The sequence below is a fragment of the Nipponia nippon genome, unplaced genomic scaffold, assembly GCF_047370975.1.
Source record: "Nipponia nippon isolate SJK-2023a ecotype South Korea unplaced genomic scaffold, ASM4737097v1 scaffold_18, whole genome shotgun sequence".
Classification (NCBI taxonomy): domain Eukaryota; kingdom Metazoa; phylum Chordata; class Aves; order Pelecaniformes; family Threskiornithidae; genus Nipponia; species Nipponia nippon.
In genome coordinates, this window is record NW_028262334.1 from 600,013 (window position 1) to 620,577 (window position 20,565).

At 47.1% G+C, this 20,565-nt stretch overlaps 1 protein-coding gene across 4 annotated transcripts in view; it reads left to right on the top strand.

Annotated features, from left to right (window-relative positions):
• MN1 (MN1 proto-oncogene, transcriptional regulator) overlaps positions 1 to 20,565 on the top strand; it is a 113,598-nt gene that overhangs the window by 21,654 nt on the left and 71,379 nt on the right. Inside the window, exon 2 of one of the 4 annotated variants that reach the window (XM_087754448.1) lies at positions 14,271 to 19,843. The exons of the other annotated variants lie outside the window; for them this stretch is intronic. Within the exon in view, the coding sequence (XP_087610574.1) occupies positions 14,271 to 14,455 (185 nt within the window). The 3' untranslated portion in view covers positions 14,456 to 19,843. Of the gene's footprint in view, positions 1 to 14,270; positions 19,844 to 20,565 lie in introns of those variants that run through there. 4 annotated transcript variants of the gene reach the window in all.

A 20,565-nucleotide genomic window follows, 5' to 3' on the forward strand; every position in this document is an offset into this window, starting at 1 on the left:
GTCTCTGCTCATGCATATGTCCTTGCGGTCCCGTCGGTGGTGGGTGCTCCTGCTGTTGTTTCACTCACCCTCTTATCTAAGCCCAGCAGGCCCAACATTTCATCTGCCTTGGCAGCTGTGCAGCTGGAGGATGAGGCCGCATGGATCCAAACCTCTGAGAAGGATGGAGGATAGCATAATTTGTTGCAATGCTGTTACGGATACCTGTATTTCTCTGTGCGTTTCCCAGTAAACAAAGCATTCATCCATGAAGGGCACAATGCTGCTGTTTAGAGGCCTGCTTTTGAGTAGAGGTGTGACTCAGGGTTTGAAAGTCAGAAGATACTTAAAAGACCAGTCTGAATGCCCTTGCCTGCTGAATAACCAGTTTTTACTCACAGGCTTTACCATGTGTGTAGTGTGGTGGATCACACGTGCAGGAGCCCTGGCTAATGGCGAAGTGAGAGCTGGGGTTTGGTGAGCATTCTGGTTGTACAACTCAAGGTGTAGTACCTGCCTCTCGCCCCGCCTGTGCGAATGAAGTGTGTGACTCAGTGGTGGGGTGGAGGGAGGATTTTGGTTGTGTGGTGCCTTCTTTGCATTTGTGTTACGGTAGTGAAGCGGGTGCTGAAGAGCCAAGTCTTGCCTGGTTTGACATAGCTCAAAGTGCAAACAGTGCCCTGCTTGGGACAGTTGCAGGTGGAGATTACAAGGTAGTCCTTATGCTGTTGCATGGTAGCTTCTTTGTATTTGGCTTTATTTCAGTAGGGAGGTGTTTGTGTGGAACTTGCACGCATTGAGCTAACGCAGGGGCAGGATGGGTGGGGGACACGAGGTGACAGTCACCCCCATGAGTGTCAGGGCTGTGTTTGCAAACAAAGTCCTTTCACAAAGGGGTCTCAGTCTTGCTGCTTTGTTTCTGATTTTATGGACGTGTCTGTAAGCTTTAAAGGTCTTGCAGACCACGTGCATTAGCTGTTGCCTAATCAGCTCACCCCCACAACACTATTCTGTGCTACATAACCGCTTTGTATAGGGGTGATGAATGTGTCACAGCACATTTCTCTGTTGTAAACTTATGTGTGTTAAGGAATGGTGTCGTCTTGTGTCCGGAAGGATGAGGCCATTTGCACCAGTGTTCCCCTCCGATGGGCCCTGCCGCATTGAGAGCCTGTCGGGGCAAGGGGACGAGTGCGCTGCCTGTCGCCCCTCGTCCTGCGCCCTGTGAGGCTGGGGCTTGGCGAGGAACTCCCTGCTTTCTCTGTGCTCCTCTCACTCAATGCTATGTGCATGCAGTATTTGCTTTACGCTTACCTTCCTCCACCACCTCCTGTTAACTTGGGTCATGGAAAGTGGTGCAGCAGGAGAGAGCATCGCTGCCTCTGGAGACCTTTCTCCTAGGAGCTGGGCGATCAAAGGGACCTGCCCTTCTAGTAGGACAGTCTGTGCTTCTTCACTGACTGAATCTAAACTAGGTTTACAGCAGTGGTCACAAACAGCTGTAGTTGGCGTTTGGGACAGGAATGAACTCCTGTCTCTCGTGGGCTGCTCTATGCAGAGTTCCCCCCGCAGTGAGTTCCCCAGGGACACGCTGTGCTCCTGTGTGCCGGCACTTTGGTGCCGCTCAGCCCTTGCCCTCTCCCTGCTCCCCTGCCCTTGCCACGGGGAGCTGGTGCTTCTGGGCGCCCCCTCCCCAAGTGCCGTAGGGCAGAGCCCACACAACTGCCAGTGTAGCGGGGTGAGCTAATTGTCTGCCGTTTTTTCATTTTCCAGGGATATTGAAATTGTTGTGGGTCATAAATCACGTGAGCGTATGGCTTGAAAGGGAACACCGGCCCATATTTCAGCTTTGGGTTTGAGGATGAGACTGTCCGTCCTGTGTTGTGCTGGCCCATTTTGTTGATTTACTGGCCTGTGAAACTTTAGAGTTAATTTTTTTTTGAAGCCATGAAAGTCTGTCTACCTGTGACTTTCTTGCTTGAACAGCTTTTTACTCCTGATTCGTTGCTATTCTGAGAGTTTCGTGAAGACTCTCCACAGTGATGTGACAATTGGAAGAAAAAGATGAGCTTATATTTTTCTCATCCTAATAGTGGCACTTACAGACGTACCGAAAAAAGCCAGGTTTCTTTGTGTGTTGTTTTTTTTTTTAAGGTGAATTTCCTTTGCTGCCGTTCCTCCTTCATATGGTTGCGTATTTCTTCTATCTAATGATCTTCTTGATTTTCCTTCAGACAGATTTAATTTTAAAACATGCTGTTCTAACAAACCGTGGTCCTTCATCAGATTTATGACCACCAGCTGAATCACCACACCTCTCTGCTGCTTTATGGGATGTTTCTGAATGCACCAAATCCATTATATGGCAACAACATTTCCAACTCTTTTTGTAGCCAAGATAAAATTTTGGGTATACCAGAATTTGGGATTTTTCTATAGCAGAGAAGACCTAGCAAGAATTTACCCAGAAAGTGCATTTTGGGTTGATAACATCAGATAACAGTTTGATTTGCAAACACTTAAATGTTTTCCAGCAGAGATTTTGACTGTTTAACAAACTCAGGCTTCCTGACAGTTCTGCTTTTTTAAGTTCCTTTTTGTAGACTCTTTAGAAATTGTCCATGGATTACTAGGAATTTGCAAACCGTCATTTGAAAACCATTGTTTCTGGAGTGTCACTCCTGGGCCTTCTGTGTTCCTCGGCACAGAGAGGACCGCAGGGTCCGTCTCTGAACCCCATCTCTGCAGGTGCCTTGGTGAGACCCAGCTTTGTTCTGGGGTCTCTGCTCTCACTTTTCTCTTACTCTGTGAGCAGTGAAATTGTTTGAGCTCCTTTTGATTTTAAGGAGGCTGTTTCCCAAGGTCCGCTCATATCAGCCACTACTTCTGAAACACCAGACTTCAGTTGGAGGTGTCCTAAAGAGGAATGCGATGTATTTCAAGGTAATGCTATAAATAAATGAGATAAAAGAGCTAAAGATCCTGGATGCTGGTTCTTCTTGCTTACTGATAGCCTTTGGTAAACTCCAGTTGTATTTTCACGAATATCCTTGAACTCATGCAGTTTAACCCAGAGCATTAATGTACATGATCACCATTTCTTGGTGTGCAAGAGCCTCAGATGTGTGAGGCCCCTGGGAGAGATTGACTTTGCCTGTGGCAGTTTTGTATTACGGTCTCTCGTAATCGTGAGTTATAGATCGGGCAGAGGCACCTCCAGGAGCTGCAGGCAGAACTGGGGAGGAGATGGGAGGGACTGAGGGATGGGCAGCCAGAGGACCCTCGATCCCCCGCCCTGGCAGTCAAGCTGGGTGCAGATCTGGCTTTGGTATATGAGGACATGGCCCCCTTTTCTTTGGGAACGAGGTGACTACACACATAAAAGGCTTTGGCCAGCTGTATCCGAGCCTTCGCCTCACAAGAGGCTGATAATATTTCAGAGACAAGTTTGCTTTTTTACACTTGGCTAACAAGTACTCATTCCTGAAACTAAGCGACCACAAACAAAGTTATTTGAAGGGAATCTTCTTCTTTCATTCTGTTTTCACTTCATTTAAGGAAAATAGAGATTTCCATGTATAATATGCAGGGCTTAAATATCCTACTTATTGTTGTCGTTTCTATTTTTTCCCTGGCAATTATGTAGAAGCTCTTGCACAAATCTGATGAGAGAAGGCTGGAATTTACATGTTTCCTCCTCTTGTTGCGCTCTGTGCATAATCACCATCTATTCATTGCCTTTAAAAAGTCCATTAATACACCCACTTCCCTTGCCAGTGTGAGTGGGCATTTTTGTGCTATTTTTGGAGGCCTGCTCTGTGCATTGAAACTCTCATTAGGCTGAAGGTGATACTGGTACTTTTGACCTGTGTGTCCTCAAGAAGAAATGAGTGGCAGCAAAACTTACTAAAATGATACGATGGGTTATAGAATGACTCAACGGCTCAAGTAAATATTGCTCTTTCAGGCACCATCCCCTGGCGAAGAGTCAAGCTGGTGGTGATGGTGCAGTGGCAGAGCGAAGCTCAGGCCAGCTTGAGCCATTTTTCAGTATTTAACACGCATTAAAATGTTCTGTCAGAATGGGAAAAAACAGCTTGGGGATTGATAAAACCCGGTAGCCCAGGACACCATCTGAAGGCAGTCTGACGCTGTTGGAGGCCGACAGCGAGCTCTTGGGAGCGTGGACCAGTGGTGGCCACTTGTGCAGTGCCCACGGGAGAGGGCAGGTCTGTGAGGTGATCCCACGCAGGGAAATGGTAGGCATTAGTCACCGTTAATCGGCTTAGCTCCTTGTTAAATGTCAAGATGGCAATTTAATGCAGAACCTTTAAGTACCATCTTTTTTCAATTTTGGCCTGTCCTGAAATAATACTAGACAGTGTCCAGGAACTGATTTTAGTTAAATGAGGGCATATTGAACAGTTTCATATGATTTCTGTGCAGGCAGAAAATTCCACTTCGGATTTTATGAAAAACCTTTTATTTGCTCATGCATTCTGGCTGTCGAGAGATGGATTTCACATGGGCTGGAGTTGTGCGTAAAGCTGCCATGTGGTAACTTGCGTGCATATGAAATAAATTTGAAAGTATTGGGTGCAAACCCCAGCATTTCCTTACTCATCACGGATGTGTGGGTTGTTACCCTCAGTGAAAATAGGCTTAAAGCATTTAGTTAGTGCAAGTGAGCGATGTACGCCAACAGCACAGAAAACATGGGATCAGTCAGCCAATATTCACTCCTACTGTGGAGTTCTCCTTTTCACGTTACGTGCTGGATGCAGAGGTAGGGACATGGCTGAGACAGCTGCAGTCCTTTGGAGGGAGGGTTAGGAGAAGCCATTTGTCTCAATGCTAGGTCCAAGTGTAAATCTGATGGAGCCAGCGGGCAGGATTTAGGCAGTTAACTCCTTTCTGAGATGAGCAGAAGGGCTTGGTTTTTTTCAGGTGGAGGACAGGCCCCAAAAAATAACTCGGAGCTCCCAGAGGATTCACTGGTCCTGGATGGCAGTGTAGGAACGTCGGGAGCATTGAGTTGGCGGTGCTGGGGTGGGCTGCAGTTGCTGGACTCCAGTTTGTTTTCTCTTGGAAGCATCCAGAAATGGTTTGACTATTGGTGGCAGTTTGTTTGGTTTGATTTTTAAAGACAGTTTTCCTCACTTGGGCGGGGTCATAGCTTCTCATACTGTGCAGAGCTTAGGAGAGCATGGTGTTGATGATGGCACTGGGGAGCCCAACTGGCGGTTCAGAGCCATGCAGTTGGGTTGGGTTGGCTTAGACCATGGTCCGTCAGTAGCTCAGCTTTCAGTGACTGTTACACACAAGCCGTGGTTTGCCTGCGCGGGGGAAGGCAGGACCAGGCTAGCAGAAAGCAGCACTGCAGTGCTGTAGTTGTGGTGGGACCTGGTTTGCAAGAATGGTCTTTTGTTATGTGAGAACCAAAACCCCGACATCAGCCTCTTCGCAAGGGGGGCAGGCAGAACTCCCCTCTGCAGTTTGCATATTTTGCAGTAAAGCCAGCCTGAGAGTTAATGTGTTAAACTGAAAAGAGGAACTGGAGGTAGCCAAAAGAGAGGAAGGATATGAGTTAAAAACAGTCCGTTGTCCCTGTGGCCATCTAGCAGGGCAGAGGAGCTGGTGCTGTCCCAAGGTACGAAGCTTCTGACTTCCCCCTTGGACACAGGGCTTACGTTTCTTCTCAGAGAGTTGTAGAGTTGGAAAGCAGTAATATAACAGTAGCTTCCAGAGAAATAAATAGGTGTAGGCAGTTTCACACTTTCCTGTAAAGCCATAGACGCGTGTTGCTCTCCTGCTGGGCAGTGGGCAGCAAAGTGGGGAGCTGCGTGTTCCCCCTTTCTCGTCTCCTCCCGGCAGGGTGGAGGGAACACGTTTTTTAAAACAGCAATGTCATTCTCCTCATCCACACATCGTTCATTCTGCATCTTCAAGGTCATGCTACGTGTGAGATGACTGCCACCTTTTCCACTGATAGGGTTAGCATTTTTCCTACTTAATGGTGTTTTCACCAGTTTCTTCAGACACCGGCATGTGGCTAACAGTCTGGGTTTGTCTTCAAGTGATATCCACCCCGGTTTGGTGCTGGAGCTGTAGGGTAGGACACTGCAGTCTGACTGTAACCCTACAGCTGTAACAACAAACCCTTAACGCTGCCGTGGGTTTGGGCAGCCTCCCTGTTGGGGTGTGTGCATCCTTCCATTGCTCCTGCTGAAAACAGGAGCATGAAAAGAGGTCAAGGGAGAAAAACGAGAAGTATGTATTCGCAGCAAACACACTGTGTCTCCTGTTATCTAAGTTCTGTGCAAGCAGTGAGCACCAATGGAGCTCCATGCCAGCTCTGAGACCACTGAAAGCAAAATAAACATTTTTGCAGCATGGGCTGATATGTGCTCCCTTTAGAGTTGCAGGCACCTCCAATTAATCATGCTGTCTGTGGATGAAGAGGCTTTGAGGATCAGAGGACGTTGCCAGACCTGATGGACTGATGGAGGGGTGGGTGCCACTCAACATTGAGGGTAAATGGGCTGTGTTCCCAGCCCGAGCAAGCAGGGACGGCCGTGCCTTGCCTTGCCTTGGCTTGCCTTCAGGTCAGCAGTGTCTTGTCTATATGCAGCAAAGTCAAATGCTTTAATCCTGGTTTGCAGGATATATTAGTGGTGTGGGACAGTGCTCAGTGCTGTGCATGCATTTTTGACTGAAGAGCCTTTCCTCCTTTGTGAGAAAGGCTTTCACAGTGCAGCTCAGCTGGCTGGGTCTTGGCAATAAATCTATGGGTTGACCAAGCCAAATGACTTCTTGAAATGTTAATGAGTGAGATGTGGCTGATACCTTGGAGTTGGGGTATCTCTGCACGGCGCTCCTGGTCAGCAAAGAGGGTCCTGGTCCCCATTTCGGCTGTGCGTGTCATTACGAGTCCTTGGCATCAGCTGTTCGTCTTAACCACGAGCACTTTGACTTCCTTTAATTTTGTTCATATTGGGGAAGGCAGCACCTTTAAGCTTCTTATGGGCTTTAAAAATTGCACGGGTTACACAAAATAAATGAAGGAGTAAAATCAGAGTAAGAGGAAGGTTTCAGCAATGGAGCAAATGGGGCTCTTCACTGAGCGCCAGCAGAGTGCTTGGTGCTGCAGAGCCCAAAGCCAGAGACAGCCTTTGCCCCAAGGCATTTAAAATAGAAGAGACAGATCCAGTCCACAGTGGGGTACAAGTTGCCAGAGGTGAAGAAAACTGAAAGTGGTGCATGTTTATGCAGTAAGCAGGTGGCAGGTGCCATGTTTGTGTTTATAAACAAATGCAAAACATGTGCTTCCTTGTACTCCCGAGTCAAGAAGACGCCTTTGTCCAGGATTTTGTCCGTGCTACAGCGGTGAGGGAGGAGATGTCTCATTTGTTTATCAACACAAATGAACTAGTTGTGTTCAAAAATACAATTTTAGGAGTAAATTCATCTGTGGAGACTAGGTCCAGTGTGCAGGGAAACATGAAATGTTTTCAGACCTTATTTTTCTTGAAAATGGAAAAAAATGATTCTGTACTGTGTACAAATGCAGAGCTATGTGCCTGAACCAATATGTCAAACTGTCATGTGGGAGATTTGGTGAAAAACATCTTGTCCTAAGGGAATAATTTTAAACACTATATGTAGGTTTGCTGCCTCGTAAGAGATCATTACTCAAATCTATTCCCTCTTACGGTAGCGCGGCCTCTGCTTAACGGGCACAGAGTGAACAGAAGCCTGTTAACGCATCCTTTAAGAGTGGTTATCAGATGGTAGAGGGGAAACTGATCTCTGATCAGGGAATACAGTGGTTTTGGCCAAATCCTCTGAATTAGCCTTAACAAGATCAGTAGCAATCCAGGGGCTTCACGCTCGGCTGGCCATCGAGGGCGGCGGTGGTGGAGCCATGCTGCGCTGGGCGGCCGGACCCTGGGCAGCGCGGGCGGCTGAGGCTTTGTCAGAGCTGGTGAAGAAGTGTAAGGGACGAGCCCTGGGGCCAGGAGCCATTCCAGGGATCTTCACCTCCTGTTTGTCACTTCAATCTCGCAGGAACACTGAAATGTGGAGTGGAACCCATTCCCAACCAGACCCCTACCAGACTGTGACTGCGCTCTCACTCCCGCTTGTCACTGCTTTCCGTTCCTTTTGTTGGTGGTGGTTTTGGCAAAAATGAGAGGAATGACATGAGCAGCACCTGAAGAGCAGCATAAACTCCTGGTGCATCTGTGTAGCATCCACCGTTGCCTTGACTACACACCATCCCTCCCTCAATTAATCTCCGCTCTCACGAGACGATGCATGTAATGCATTCTAGCGTTGCAGGTGAACTTGTTTTTAACGGCATTAGCTTACCTAAAATTCGGGGCATATCTGGGTTTGTGTAGCGTTTGGTGGGGTTGTCACAGTTAAGAGAACATGTTTATTTTTAAAGAATGCATATGAAGATGCTACATGAGGGAAGAGGCTTTACATAGCAGCTTAACGTGGGCTAAGGAAAAAAAGGGAGTGAGAAGGAAGCTGGAGGGAATGAAAATGTGTATACATGGTGTCTTCAGGAGCGAGGAGAGTGTCAGGATCTAATCTCATTAGAGAGAAATGTGGTTTTCCTGGGCTGATGTGAAAAAGCAGTCTGTGGTGTGCGTATTGAATTTTTTGGTGGAGCAGAACTCCTTGTCTTCTCTCTGTGGCCCAGCTGCGGGCTATCAACGGGTGGGAAGGCTCCTGTGTGAGTTACCATGCTGCCATTAATGCTGTGTAAACAAACAAACAAACAGCAACCTGTTATTTTCTGAAGGCATGCATGCCTTTGCAAAGTAGAGCAGAACGAAAGAGCAGCTTCCTAAATGTGCAAGGTCAGAGCAGAGGATCCAGGCATGGGAGAAAGGCTGGGTGAGTCTTTCACGGGCCGTGCTTTTCTGTCTGTTAGGTTGTTTGTTTGGGACTTAACGACTGAAATGTGTTTGTGTGAGTAAAGCCTGTTCAAAAGCTTAATGTGTAGCTTTTACCTAAAAGCAAACTTTAATATTATTGAAAAAGAAAAAAAAAAGGGTTTTTAGTGTTTTGGGAATGTGAAGCTGTCTGTGTCTGCATCTGCCTCTGTAAAGGAGAGCAGCCTGGTGTTTTTGTCCCAGCTGCTTGACGCAGTTTTTACCATTGCTTTTGTATGTTGTTGTAACTGATGAATGTTAGCAAACTCTTCAGAGAATACTTTGAAATATTTACCTAAAACATACAGTTTGAACTGCGATAAACAAACTTGCTGGAATATTGGCTGAACACAAGCCTGTAAGGGCTGTGAAAATGGCCGGACTTAATTCACTTTCATGTTCCAGTGAATGTTTGCAAATATTTCTTTGCCATAGCCACCCAGCTCTTCCAGATGTTGTGGCTGGCTCTTGGAAGTGCCTGTGCGCAAGCTGAGCTAATAATATTAATCAAACCTCATGTTAACTTCCAGGGCATTCAGCGATTATTGCAGGAATTTTCTCTGCTGTGAGCAATTTTGCTCAGTTGGCTGGGATACGCAGTGGTGGGGTTTCCTCGTCTTTATCTTCTTCTGAAATACGGAGTGTGGGTTGCTGCTCTGGACAGGATAATGGTAGGATGGGCCATTATAATCAAAGTAGAAGGAAGAAATAGTTTCCAGTGCTAGAAATGTAAGCTCGATCCGTGCAGTAACTGGCATTTGGGACCACCACAACTTCACCCAGTCGCGGTGTGTGAGAAGGTGCTGCCGCCGAGGGGCAGGTGCTGGGTGCGCTGGCTGGAGGAACACCGCTGCGGTCGCAGGCAGCTTGGTGGCTTTTGCTCTGCAAGTGACTGTCCTCCCTGGCTTAACACCCACCATCACATATGGGAGTTGTGGAGGCTGCCACGGCCAGGACAAAATCACAGCTTTTTGGGGTGAGGACGCCGTCACGGTTGAGCCGTTTCCAGACTCCTTTTGGTCTTTGGTTACTTTATTGCTTTGAGTTTCGTGTCTTCCATGTGAACACATGTGCTTACACATCATGTTTTATCTCTTATCTCTGCTTCAACATTTGCTCTTTTCAAGCGGCACATGCTATCCTGCGAACTGGGTAGTTTTACTTGCATCTGTCCAGGTTCTGTTGTGTCACGTCCTTTGGTTTGGAGGGGAAGTCTCCACCCAGACCATCTCCAGGTCTTGAGTGGAGGATGGCTCTTATTAGGAGGGTATTGCTATTACTAATAACACTTACAAATTTCTTGCAGTAGTTGCTAATAGAGGCAGTTGTGCAGTTTAAACATAATTTGTTTGAAAATTCCTTACTTTCAATTAGGTGTACTTTCATGACTGACAGTGATTTATCTGAAACTTGGCAACTGTGAGGCAATGACGCAATGACACCATCGTGCATTACCTGACTAATTTTAACCTGCTGAGTCCCATCAGTCTCTACTAACAATACCCCTCAGGACTGTGTGCGCTGCAGAAGGCGGGTGCTGGGGCACTGCTGGTTTGAAGGAGGCAGAGAGACAGTGAGGAAGGCTGGTGAAACAGGTCTGCTGGGAGACTATTACTGTTTTGGACAAGCATCAGACAGTATCTTGTGCTTAAGAACATAATTCTCATCAGGTGGATCAGCACAACTTTTAATTTTTTAATACAAAGGGTTTTTCAGAAAAGCGTCATACCTTTGTCAAGACAGAAATATTGGAAAAAAGTAAATTGCATTGCATATTTCCCTCCAGATTGGCTTTGACAACACTTGTGCCAATGCAAGCTTTACTGCAAGCTCTCATCCTCTTTTTTTTTTTTTATTTGAATGCATCATTTTCTGTGCTCTTCAACAATAGACCAAGCGAGCTTGAGCTCCCATGCAGTGGTGTTGAGTTAGGCATCATGTGGACAGTGGCAATCAGTATTAACTTCGCAAACTTAGGAGCAGGTCCTGCTCACCTCATTTACTTGGGTTTTGCTCTGAGGCCAATGAATCCTGTTCATCACTGCAAGACAGATCTTGCATGGATTCCTTTATCCGTAGTTCACTTATGAATTTTATCCACAGCAAATGTTTTAGAAATAATTTGCTGATTAACAAGTAAATAAGCCTAATTTGTTATTCTTTAGATGCTTGTGGCATATGACCTTCCTCACTTAATCATTGGCTGAGGACCTGATCCGTTCTGGGTGTCGGTGGTGTCTGCACGGCTGACACAGACCTCGCTGCCTGCCGCCAGCACAGCGCAGCAGAGCTGCGGCTCTGATCCCGGCCGGGCGCCCAGGCACACGGAGCCGGGTGCTGGGTCCTGCTCTGGAAACGCGCTGTCTCTGCCTCTTCTGTCGGTGTCCTCAGCTGAGAGGCCGGTCTCCTGGAGCCCTGCAGTAAATGCTCCTTGCAGAAACACCACCGCGATCGCTGGGCCCCTCGTGACAGCAGTTCAGCGGTGGGACTCTTTCCTCTTTCTCTGCGGCAGAGGAAGAAAGCTGCTGTCACAAAGACTAATCTCAAGGCGCTGGCTTTTCCTGTACCGAGACCAGCATGTCCTGTACGTTCAGGGAGACCTAAGAATAAAAAATATTGGGTACTGTGTGCATCGTAAGGGATGTGAACAAATACAAATAAGAAAAATGTTTCCCTTTCTTAATTCTCTGCACAGTCCTATTTGAGTTCTAAAATTTTATAAATTAAAAGTTATTCAGGTATATTTACATTCAAGATAGTAAGTGAAAATTGAACACTTCATCAAATACCGTTTATTTAGGGAGTCTTTTTTTTTGCCCTGTGATTTTCCTGAACTGGCACCATAATGTCAGCTTGGGATTCACTGGCCTGCACTCCCGCCGCTGCTAGCCGTGTGTTGGTGGAGCAGCCCGTGCTGTTCCCTGCCCTGCGCACAGAGTGCTGCCAGCGGAGCAGCTCCGCAGCACAGATGTGCCCCAGTGGAAACGCTCCCCCGGGGAGGTGGAAACGCTTGTTACTCTTCCGAGGCAGGCGCAGACTGTGTAGGGGAGGGAGAGGGTCTGGGGTGTGATGGGGCTCCGGGGTAACAGGAAAGAAAAGTTCCCCACGCTGGAGCAAAGGCAGGCTGTGCTAATGCCATCTCTGCCTGCTGAAACTCTGCATTTGGCTATTATGCAGTGAACTCTGCTCTGTGCTTCAGCTCTGCTCCTCGGTACCACTTATTTATCAAAACTGACTAAAAAAACCCAACACTAGCTACAGGGGACTGTAATCCACTTTGGAGTTCAGGGAACGTGAGCATCTTTGACCTACTGATGTTGGATTCTTCATTTGAGCAGTGAGTGAGGGTATCCTACAGAACGCAAACCCAGAGCGCAGCTGTGCTAGGCTGAGGTGCGTAACGGAGCTTTGTGTTGATTTTGCACATGGTTGCACTAATGCAGCGCATGGCTGAGCAGGCAGCAGCGCTGCTCTGGAGCCGTGTTCTCCTGTCGTTTATAGCATCGTGTCCTCAGGTTCTAATTAGTTTCTCTGTATGGTGTTATGATACTGTTTTGAATACGGGCATCTCTGACATCCTATAATCAACTATTAAAAGCATTTTCCAGTTTAAACCAGGGACTTCCAGACTAGTTTAAGATTATTTTTTAATATCACTGTGATCGTGTAACAAGCTGTTGAGTTCCTGTTTTGTATCTGGTGTAGCAGCTGGTTAAATGAAAGAAATACAGCTTGCCTCATGAAGTGTGGTAAACCCACACTGCTCGGCTTTGTGGAATATGAGAAAGACAATGTGAAGAAAAGTCTTAAGGAGGTTAAACATTCACAGCCATTTTTTGGCATCTTTGGCATGTTCCAGCATCACCCTCGTGCAGTGGGAACTCTCAGGGTCTATCAGAGACATTACGGTCCCTGCATTAGTTAGTGCTGCAGCAGGTCCGGTCTCACCTCTTGCGCTCTGGGTGACTATGAACAAAATGGTGGGTGAGAGGAAATGCAGGCTGCTTGTCAAGACGTTGTTGGCTTTGTCTTGCCTTGCACCGTTCTTCTATTTACTCACTGTTTTTATCCCACAGAAAGCCCTCCTTCCAGGGCTGGGGGGGGGCTGTCTGCATCAGCTTGGGCATCCTCCCTGACAGAAGCAGTGCATTCCTGGGGCTGTTTTAGCTCCGAGAGGGTTTTCTGTGTTCCCGGGCTGGCAGGCTGGCTCCTCCTGGGGAGAGGGGAGCAAGCCCCAGCCTGCGTTGGCCGCTGAGCTGCCCAGCCCCAGCCAGGGTGGACAACAGCCACTGCCTTGCCATTTCAGAGGGTCTGTGGGAAGGACCCCATGGAGGGGCTGTTGAGGACATGAGGAGTTACAAGGTGAGGGCTGAAGTTTGGGGGGTTTTGTCTTCGGGCTTTTTGCGGTGATTTGACTACGAGCAGTGGAGAAGAACTAAAGAAGTGATTGATTTCAGTGAGGAAGAAGGTGATGAAAGAAAGATGACCGTGGCTGCACCGGGCAGGGAGAGGACATGTGCACCAAGGCAGATTTTGAGGATGAGAAAAATATATTTGCAACAGAGATTACTTGAAAGTATTAAGAATGGAAGCAAGGAAAAATAATGGAGTGACAGTGGGAACGAGTCATGAGTACATGGTAGTATACTTTGGAAGGAACAATTCTAGCTGCTCTTCATGTTAGCTGTGAAATCCAGAGGAAGAAGTCCCGGGACATCATTTAGGATGTTTCAGTTAAACTCTTTAATTTCTGTGGTTAATGGAAATGAATGGTGGCTAAAGATCATACAAAGTCCTAAAATGAAGAAATTATAAGAAAAATGTTATCCTGGTGCTCCATTAAAAGAAGTGAATAGGGAGACCTGTGCCCGTAAGAGACTGACAGTGGGAATGATCTGGAGGACACGGAGGGTTCGGGGCTGGTTTACCTGTTTGGGGAAGTTTCAGTATCGATTTCAAGTAGTGGAGGGTGCACAGGGAGTGAAAACTCCCAGTTGTGCTACAATCCAGGAGACACACGATCAGTTGTGTATACATCCCCAGCGTTCAAATGTATTGATGGCTTCCTTTAAAACAAGCGCATGTGAAAGAGAATATTTTTGGTGGTTTTCTGGCACAGTGAAAAATCGGCTGGAGAAGCTTGCTGCGGGGTGGGAAGAAGGAGCTGTCCCAGTGGCGGTGACGCTAGGTCCCTGAGCCGGGGGACACCATGGGTGCAGGAGCTGGCGTGCGGGCCGGCAGGGCAGAGGCGGGTGCAGAGACGCTCCCTGCACGCTGCCGGTTGTGTGAGTTGATGGAGTTGCATTGCACGGTTCTCCTAACGCTCTCTCTGTGAACCCTTTCCAGCCCACGACCTTCCCCCGAGCAAGACCTCGGCCACGGCGCAGACCGGCAGCCACCTGCAGTGCCTCTCGGTCCACTGCACGGACGACGTGGGTGAGGCGAAGGGCCGGACTGCGGTGCCGACGTGGAGGTCCCTGCACTCGGACATCTCCAACAGATTTGGGACTTTTGTGGCTGCCCTGACTTGAACAAAAGAAATTATTTTTTTTCTCTTTTTAATTTCAAAGGGCCGCTACTGCTAGGTGGACTATTTTTCTAGGTTGGTACCTGCTTAGTGGCATATGGACTGGAAAGGGTTAATTTAAAGTAAACCTCAACTTTTTTTTAATCTTCTGCCACAGTATGTTACCAGTGTTAACCCTTCTGCAGTTAGCACACTTTTGCTTAAGATTTTCCTGCTAGACCACTTTTTCCCATTATTCTGTAACCTTGGCATACATTTATAGATGAGGCCTTTTCCTTTTTCATCTCAGCGTATGTCCAAGTCACGTATGTCATAATAAGACAAAGATCCTCCTCCTCTTTTTCTTCCTCATTTGCTTTGTTTTTCTTTTTTTGTTTTGCTTTGTTCAGTGCTTATTACAATGGTGATCCTGAAGAACAGCAGTTCAGGAATAAACGCCGGTTAAAGTGAAATGGTCATCATTATATTATATATTATATTGACACCCAGCTTTTGCCAGTCACATACAAACCAAACAGTTAATGCTCTGTTGAATATTCAGGCAACGAGCCTGCCCTTTCCTGAGAAAATTATGTTCTGTTATTAATAATGTTCAGCCTTGTTTGCTCTTCGCCTCCCCCTGTGAGGTGAGGACACTCGTTCCTGTATTTACCTTGGTGAAGCCCAGAGACGGAGCTCTGTCATGAACAGGCTGGTTCAGACACAGCCGGGGAAGGTATAGAGAAGTTTTTCTAAATAAGTCTAACAGGAAGTTTGCTTAATAATTCAGGGTCATTATCTCCTCCACCGAACGCCCAGGCTCCCTCTCTGTTCGCAAGGAGGAGCAGGGGGTGCTCCCCAGCGTGGCTGCAGCCTCCTGGTCCTGGTGATGTTCCCACAGTTCCCACTTTATTACTGCTGGAGAAAAAAAATCCCCCAGAGCCACCGCGCGCCTCCTGCACGCGCTGTCCCACGGCGCGGTGTCCCGTCGCGGGAGCCAGTGCCTGCGGCGCGGCTGGGGCTGAGTCCATCGCCAGCTGTGGCCGGTGTCCCCAAAGCCCCGCCGGGCGGCACTGCCACACCCTGCCCGTTTTTCACCCGTTTTTAGCTGAAGGAAGACGCTGTCGATCGGAAGCGGGGTCCAGCGTCCCGTGCACTTGTCTGCGGAGCACCCCAGCTCCTACCACGGCCGTACCAGTGCAGTGGCAGCAGTCAGGGGACGGCCCAAGCCAGGGGATGCGGGAGGCTGTATGCCCAATGTCAGCATTTCCTAATCTGCCAGGGCAGGGAGATCCTGTGTTAGACCCTCCCGAACTCATTCGAGGCCCCGTTTTTGCCACGCATTGAAGAACAGTGTTACTGGATGCACACAATAAAAGGAAAACCATACTTTCCTGCTTGTGATAGATAATACTCATTCGAGAAGAAAGTTGGAAGCAAACCAGATAAAAGCACGGCTGACACGATGATCCGACACTCCTGTGGTTTTACGTAACGCTGTCCATTATTTGTGTATTCTCCGAGTACAGGAGTGTGAGCTGTCCCACCCCGCTCAGGCCGCTCGCTTTCCTCTACTCCCTGAAGCTTAATAACATCACTGGAGATTTAGGTTTTTCGCTGTGAAATAAAGGTCGGCCTCTCTAGGGTTATTTATTACTTCTGTCAAGAATTCACAAAATGTGTCCCTCATCAAGGGATGGAGTTTGAAGACTGCCTTGTGTTTTATCTTCGATGATTGTGCTGGGCCTTTAATTATTTTGAAGTAATGTTCTCAGTAGACACCAATGGAGAGGAAATTCTGCCTAAAATGCCGATGGCATGGGGTGGTCTAAAATCCTCACTCTCGGTCATACGTGGCTTCAGAGAGACTCACAGTGTTTGGAAATGTTATTTGAATGTGCTCTTATTAACCATGCATGGACTGATTTCCTCTTATGGGTCTGGTCAGTGACTTGACTTCGGATAAATTTGGATAGTTTTGAACCTTGATTTTTCAATATTATTTTACTTTTTATTGAAGCTGGAGCTGCCACGAGGATGAGGATTTTTGCCCATCCTGGAGCAATTGGCTATGGAGCTGCCTCATGCCCGCTTGGTTTGGAACAAAAGGATGGGGTGTTTTGTACCTTCTGTAGGCGTGTGTACTACCAAAAGCTCAGAGCTCTCCCCTGTACCTGCAATAAAATATCATTGTCCCCAGTAAAATATCTCCTGGTAGAATAACAATTGTCAGCCCCCACTCTGGAAGATGCCTCTTTGCCATGATTTCTTAAGTCCCGGTTCACCCAAGTAGGTGTTTTAACTTTAAATCCTGTCTAGCAAAGCACTTGGGGGCTGCTGAGCTGAGGGGGGCTCTGTGCCTGCCAGAGCAGGGGCAAGCGCTGCCGTGGTGGGTTTGGTCCGCAGCTCCCACCCTGTCCTGGCAGCTCCTACCCATTCCAGCTGGGTGGGTCTTGGAGTAACCCCAGTGAAACACATGCCTAGACATACGATACTGCATTTCAGCACTTACAGCTGAAAATTTAGGAAGAGTTCATGGTCTGGTGGCATTCCTGTACTGGAGCGCAGACCCCGATGGCTTACTTCTTTGTTTTTAGTTTTTCCTGCTGCATTCAAGAGAACAGGTTTTTCAGGCTTCCTGAGGTCAGGGATGCACACCCTGTGCTACCAGGAAGAGACCTTTCAGTGAACGCTGCATCAAACATTTCAGATCGCTTTAAAGAGAAATCCTCCTTTAAGTAAAAGTGCAGTGACTCAGTTGGTCTCACTCACCCTTTTCTTCTGGTTTGCTCTCTGCAGCTGGTGCTTCTCTCCTGGGATTGTTGTTTACATCCACTTGGGACTTACTTTTTCACTTGCTCATAGAAATACAAAGTGGGAGCAAATCCTTAAAAACCAATCCTAACAGTTTTAAATCCTATGAAGAGGAGCGCGGGCTGAGGGGGACGTGTCTGCAGCTGCCAAGCTGCACAGCGTGGAAGTGTGGGAGCTGCAGCACGCGGCCACCGCTGGGTCTGCTGCTGCATGGCTGGCGCTGCTGGGCCCGTGAGGTGGGTGCAGTGGGAGGATGGGATTTTTAGATGGTGAGGAGTTAAAAACAGTGGTTGACTGTCTTCTGGGCCTTACTGTCCATGTAGTTTTGCTGAATAATATGGTCACATGCAATCCTTTTGCTATCCTCCTATCCATTTGATCTTACTTAATTTAAGTGACATTATCAACTGAGTAAAAGGAGATGTTGCGAGCTCTACTCGGGGTAGCTGTTAGCAACGCCAGAACCAACCTGTGCTTTTATGGTTTCTTTGCTTTTGCCAAAGATCAGAACAGAAACGGTACATATGACCGACCAGGACAAGCATCACTTCATGCTCATAACCTGGTGTATTTGGTACTGACAGCATATGCAGAAGGCTAGAGCTTTATTGCAAAGCTTGGGTTGCCTGCAGTAATTTCATTGTACTAGTTTTCTCCACTAATTTGACACTGAATGCACTGATTTTTTTCTTTTAACATATATAACATATCAGCATAGCCCTACATGGTAAGAATTGAAATGATTTAATTTTCTGAGTAATAATACTTCCAACTGAAGCATGTTTGCGAGCCATAGAAAAAAGCCTGTTGTGCAAGAGGTAAGTTGCACTCTTTTGCAGAGAGGGAAACTGAGGCACAGACAGCATCAACCCGAGCTGGGTCAAAGGCATGTCAGTGGCAGAGCTGAGCTGTACCCGAGGTCTGACCTCTGCTCGCAGCCCTTGTTGCTGAGCCACATGGCTTGAGGCTTGCTTCCTTTGGAGGATGAGCTGGTGCAACAGAGGGTGAAATTTTATGAGCTATGTGTTCCCCCAAAGACAGGGTAAAACCAGAATAACATAAACTCGCACCTGCTTGTCCTACAGGGCTTCCAGACAGGAGGGATATTGTACCGAGAAGTCAAAGACCTGTGGTAAATGTGCCGTTAAGATATGCCCAATCTTTGTTCTGTATTGTGAACAACAGCTAAAATGCGGCTTCGCAGTTGTTTTGGAGACATCTCCCTGCCTTGCCTGGCGTTTTCGGTTCTCCCGTGCAGCCCCGTGCCCCATGTGCCAGGTAGGGGCGAGCCTGGACATCGCTGAGCTCCTGACCCAGCTCGCTGAATCCCTTGGTATTTGTTAAAAGAAACTCTGCACTTAGTCTTCAAGTTAAAATGTAGTAGCAAACTGAGCAAAAACTCTCTTGCGTTTAAATTGGGAGGAGTGATAAAATCTCTCTTTGCCAAAAAAAGGAAAGAATAGGCCTTATTTATTAAATACTCTTGCGACTTTTCTCCAGATAACTTTTTCCTAGGGTTGCTAGTTCTCTGCTATTCTAGCTCGGTTGTTAGAACATCAGTGAGAGAGGGTTTAGACTCATTTTTGTTTCGTTATGGTGACTTTCATCAAATAGGTAAGGATTTCATTGTGTGGTTAGGGTGGAAGGGAATGAACGTCAGAATTATGCCACCTGGGTCATTTAGGGAACTGTTTCAGATACTGTATGTCTACGTGGTCATTCTGAGGCTGGCTGGCCTTCCCAAACCAGGATCGGGATGAGGCTTCCAGGCACCAACAATAAGGCAAAATGCTCACACCTTTGGTAAGGAGGGAAGGGGTAGGTGAGCACAGGTCAGAAACGCGCCGGCTGCTGGGAGGGCGGGAGGAGGTGGGGGGTGGGTGGGGAAACGCAGACAGAAACAAAACTGGTAAATTTTGATTATTTTTGTTAAGCTGCAGTGTAAGGTTTTCTCAGCTACTAGATTCACAGCTGTTCAATGGATGGTGTGTAAGAGCATAACCCATTTTTATAGAATTGTTTCTCCTTTATTGCTTAAGGCTAATGGAGGAAATAGTCTAATTTTGTCTTAGAAATTCTCTATTAAAATTGTTGGTTTGAGTCCATCCGCTCATAGATTCTGACTGATGAAACTGCAGGCTGTGATTTCTGGCAGTTATAACTTTATCACTATTCACTACCCAAGAATATTACAGCTTTAAAACAGCCTTAAGCAAAAGGATGTTATTTCTTTGTACTAAATTTGGTTCATGGAAAAGAAAAAAAAAACTCAAAACACTGGTAATCCGTACTGCATAGCAAACTCTTCTGAAAAATGTTATTGCACATGTAAAATATGAAAACTTGACTCTGCTGTGTGTTAGGCAATCCTGTAATCTTTTTTCTTTTGGTTTTTTTTTTTTATTCTTGTTAAATTCATTTCTTAAATGCTTGGTTGGAAGACTGTGACAATAGCTCATGAAATTGAGTGTTATTTTTCTTTCTTTTTTTTAAATATGTAAAGTGCAGTCTTCTGTATTCATGCATATTGTACATATCTGTATATGTTTTACTGAGCAACTAAATAACAATAAATATGATGTTAATGGTGGCTATTGTATATTTCATACCATGTTTGTTAATTTTTGTAGTAAGTCCTTTTCCCCCAACGATGTGAAGAAGTGAAACGATACTATTCACATACAGGTAAACCCTGGGCCTCGCGGTGATCGGTACAAATTTTGCCCGCGGTCTGGGGAAATCCTCACTAACAACTGCCTTCCCTCGCTGATAGGGCTGTCTCGCAGAGCCGGATGACTACAGGAAGGTGTGGGGATGCGCTTTGTTCCTGGTGCTCCTAAGCTTTGCAGATTCCTCTCTGCCTGCAGTAAGGTGACCTTCTGCTCCTGCAGCCTGGCGGCGCAGGTCTCCGGGAGGTCCTGGTGCAGCCCTGCAGCCAGATCCAGCCCCCGACGGTGACGGACACGGAGATCGTGAAGGTTGGAACTAATTGGAGCGATCAGAAACATCTTTTTAGCTAAAGTCAATTCTCCTCTGGTATAACAGACAGCAAATCCATGAGGTTTGCTGAGCTATCCTGTCTGTAGCAAATGGGGGCTCAATGAGGAAAGAGAAACCTCCCCAGGAGCAGCAGCTGAATTTTGAGGAGGCTCCTCCCCAGGTTCAGAGGATCCCTGGTACAAGAGGAGGTTCCTCCTGGCCTTATTGTAAGCCGGAGCGCTGGATCTCCACAGCACTTCTTCGGGCAAGATTTTTGAGCTGAACTCTGTGAATAAAAAGTAAACAGACTAGAGCTCTGACCAAGATTCTTAAAAGTCCCTT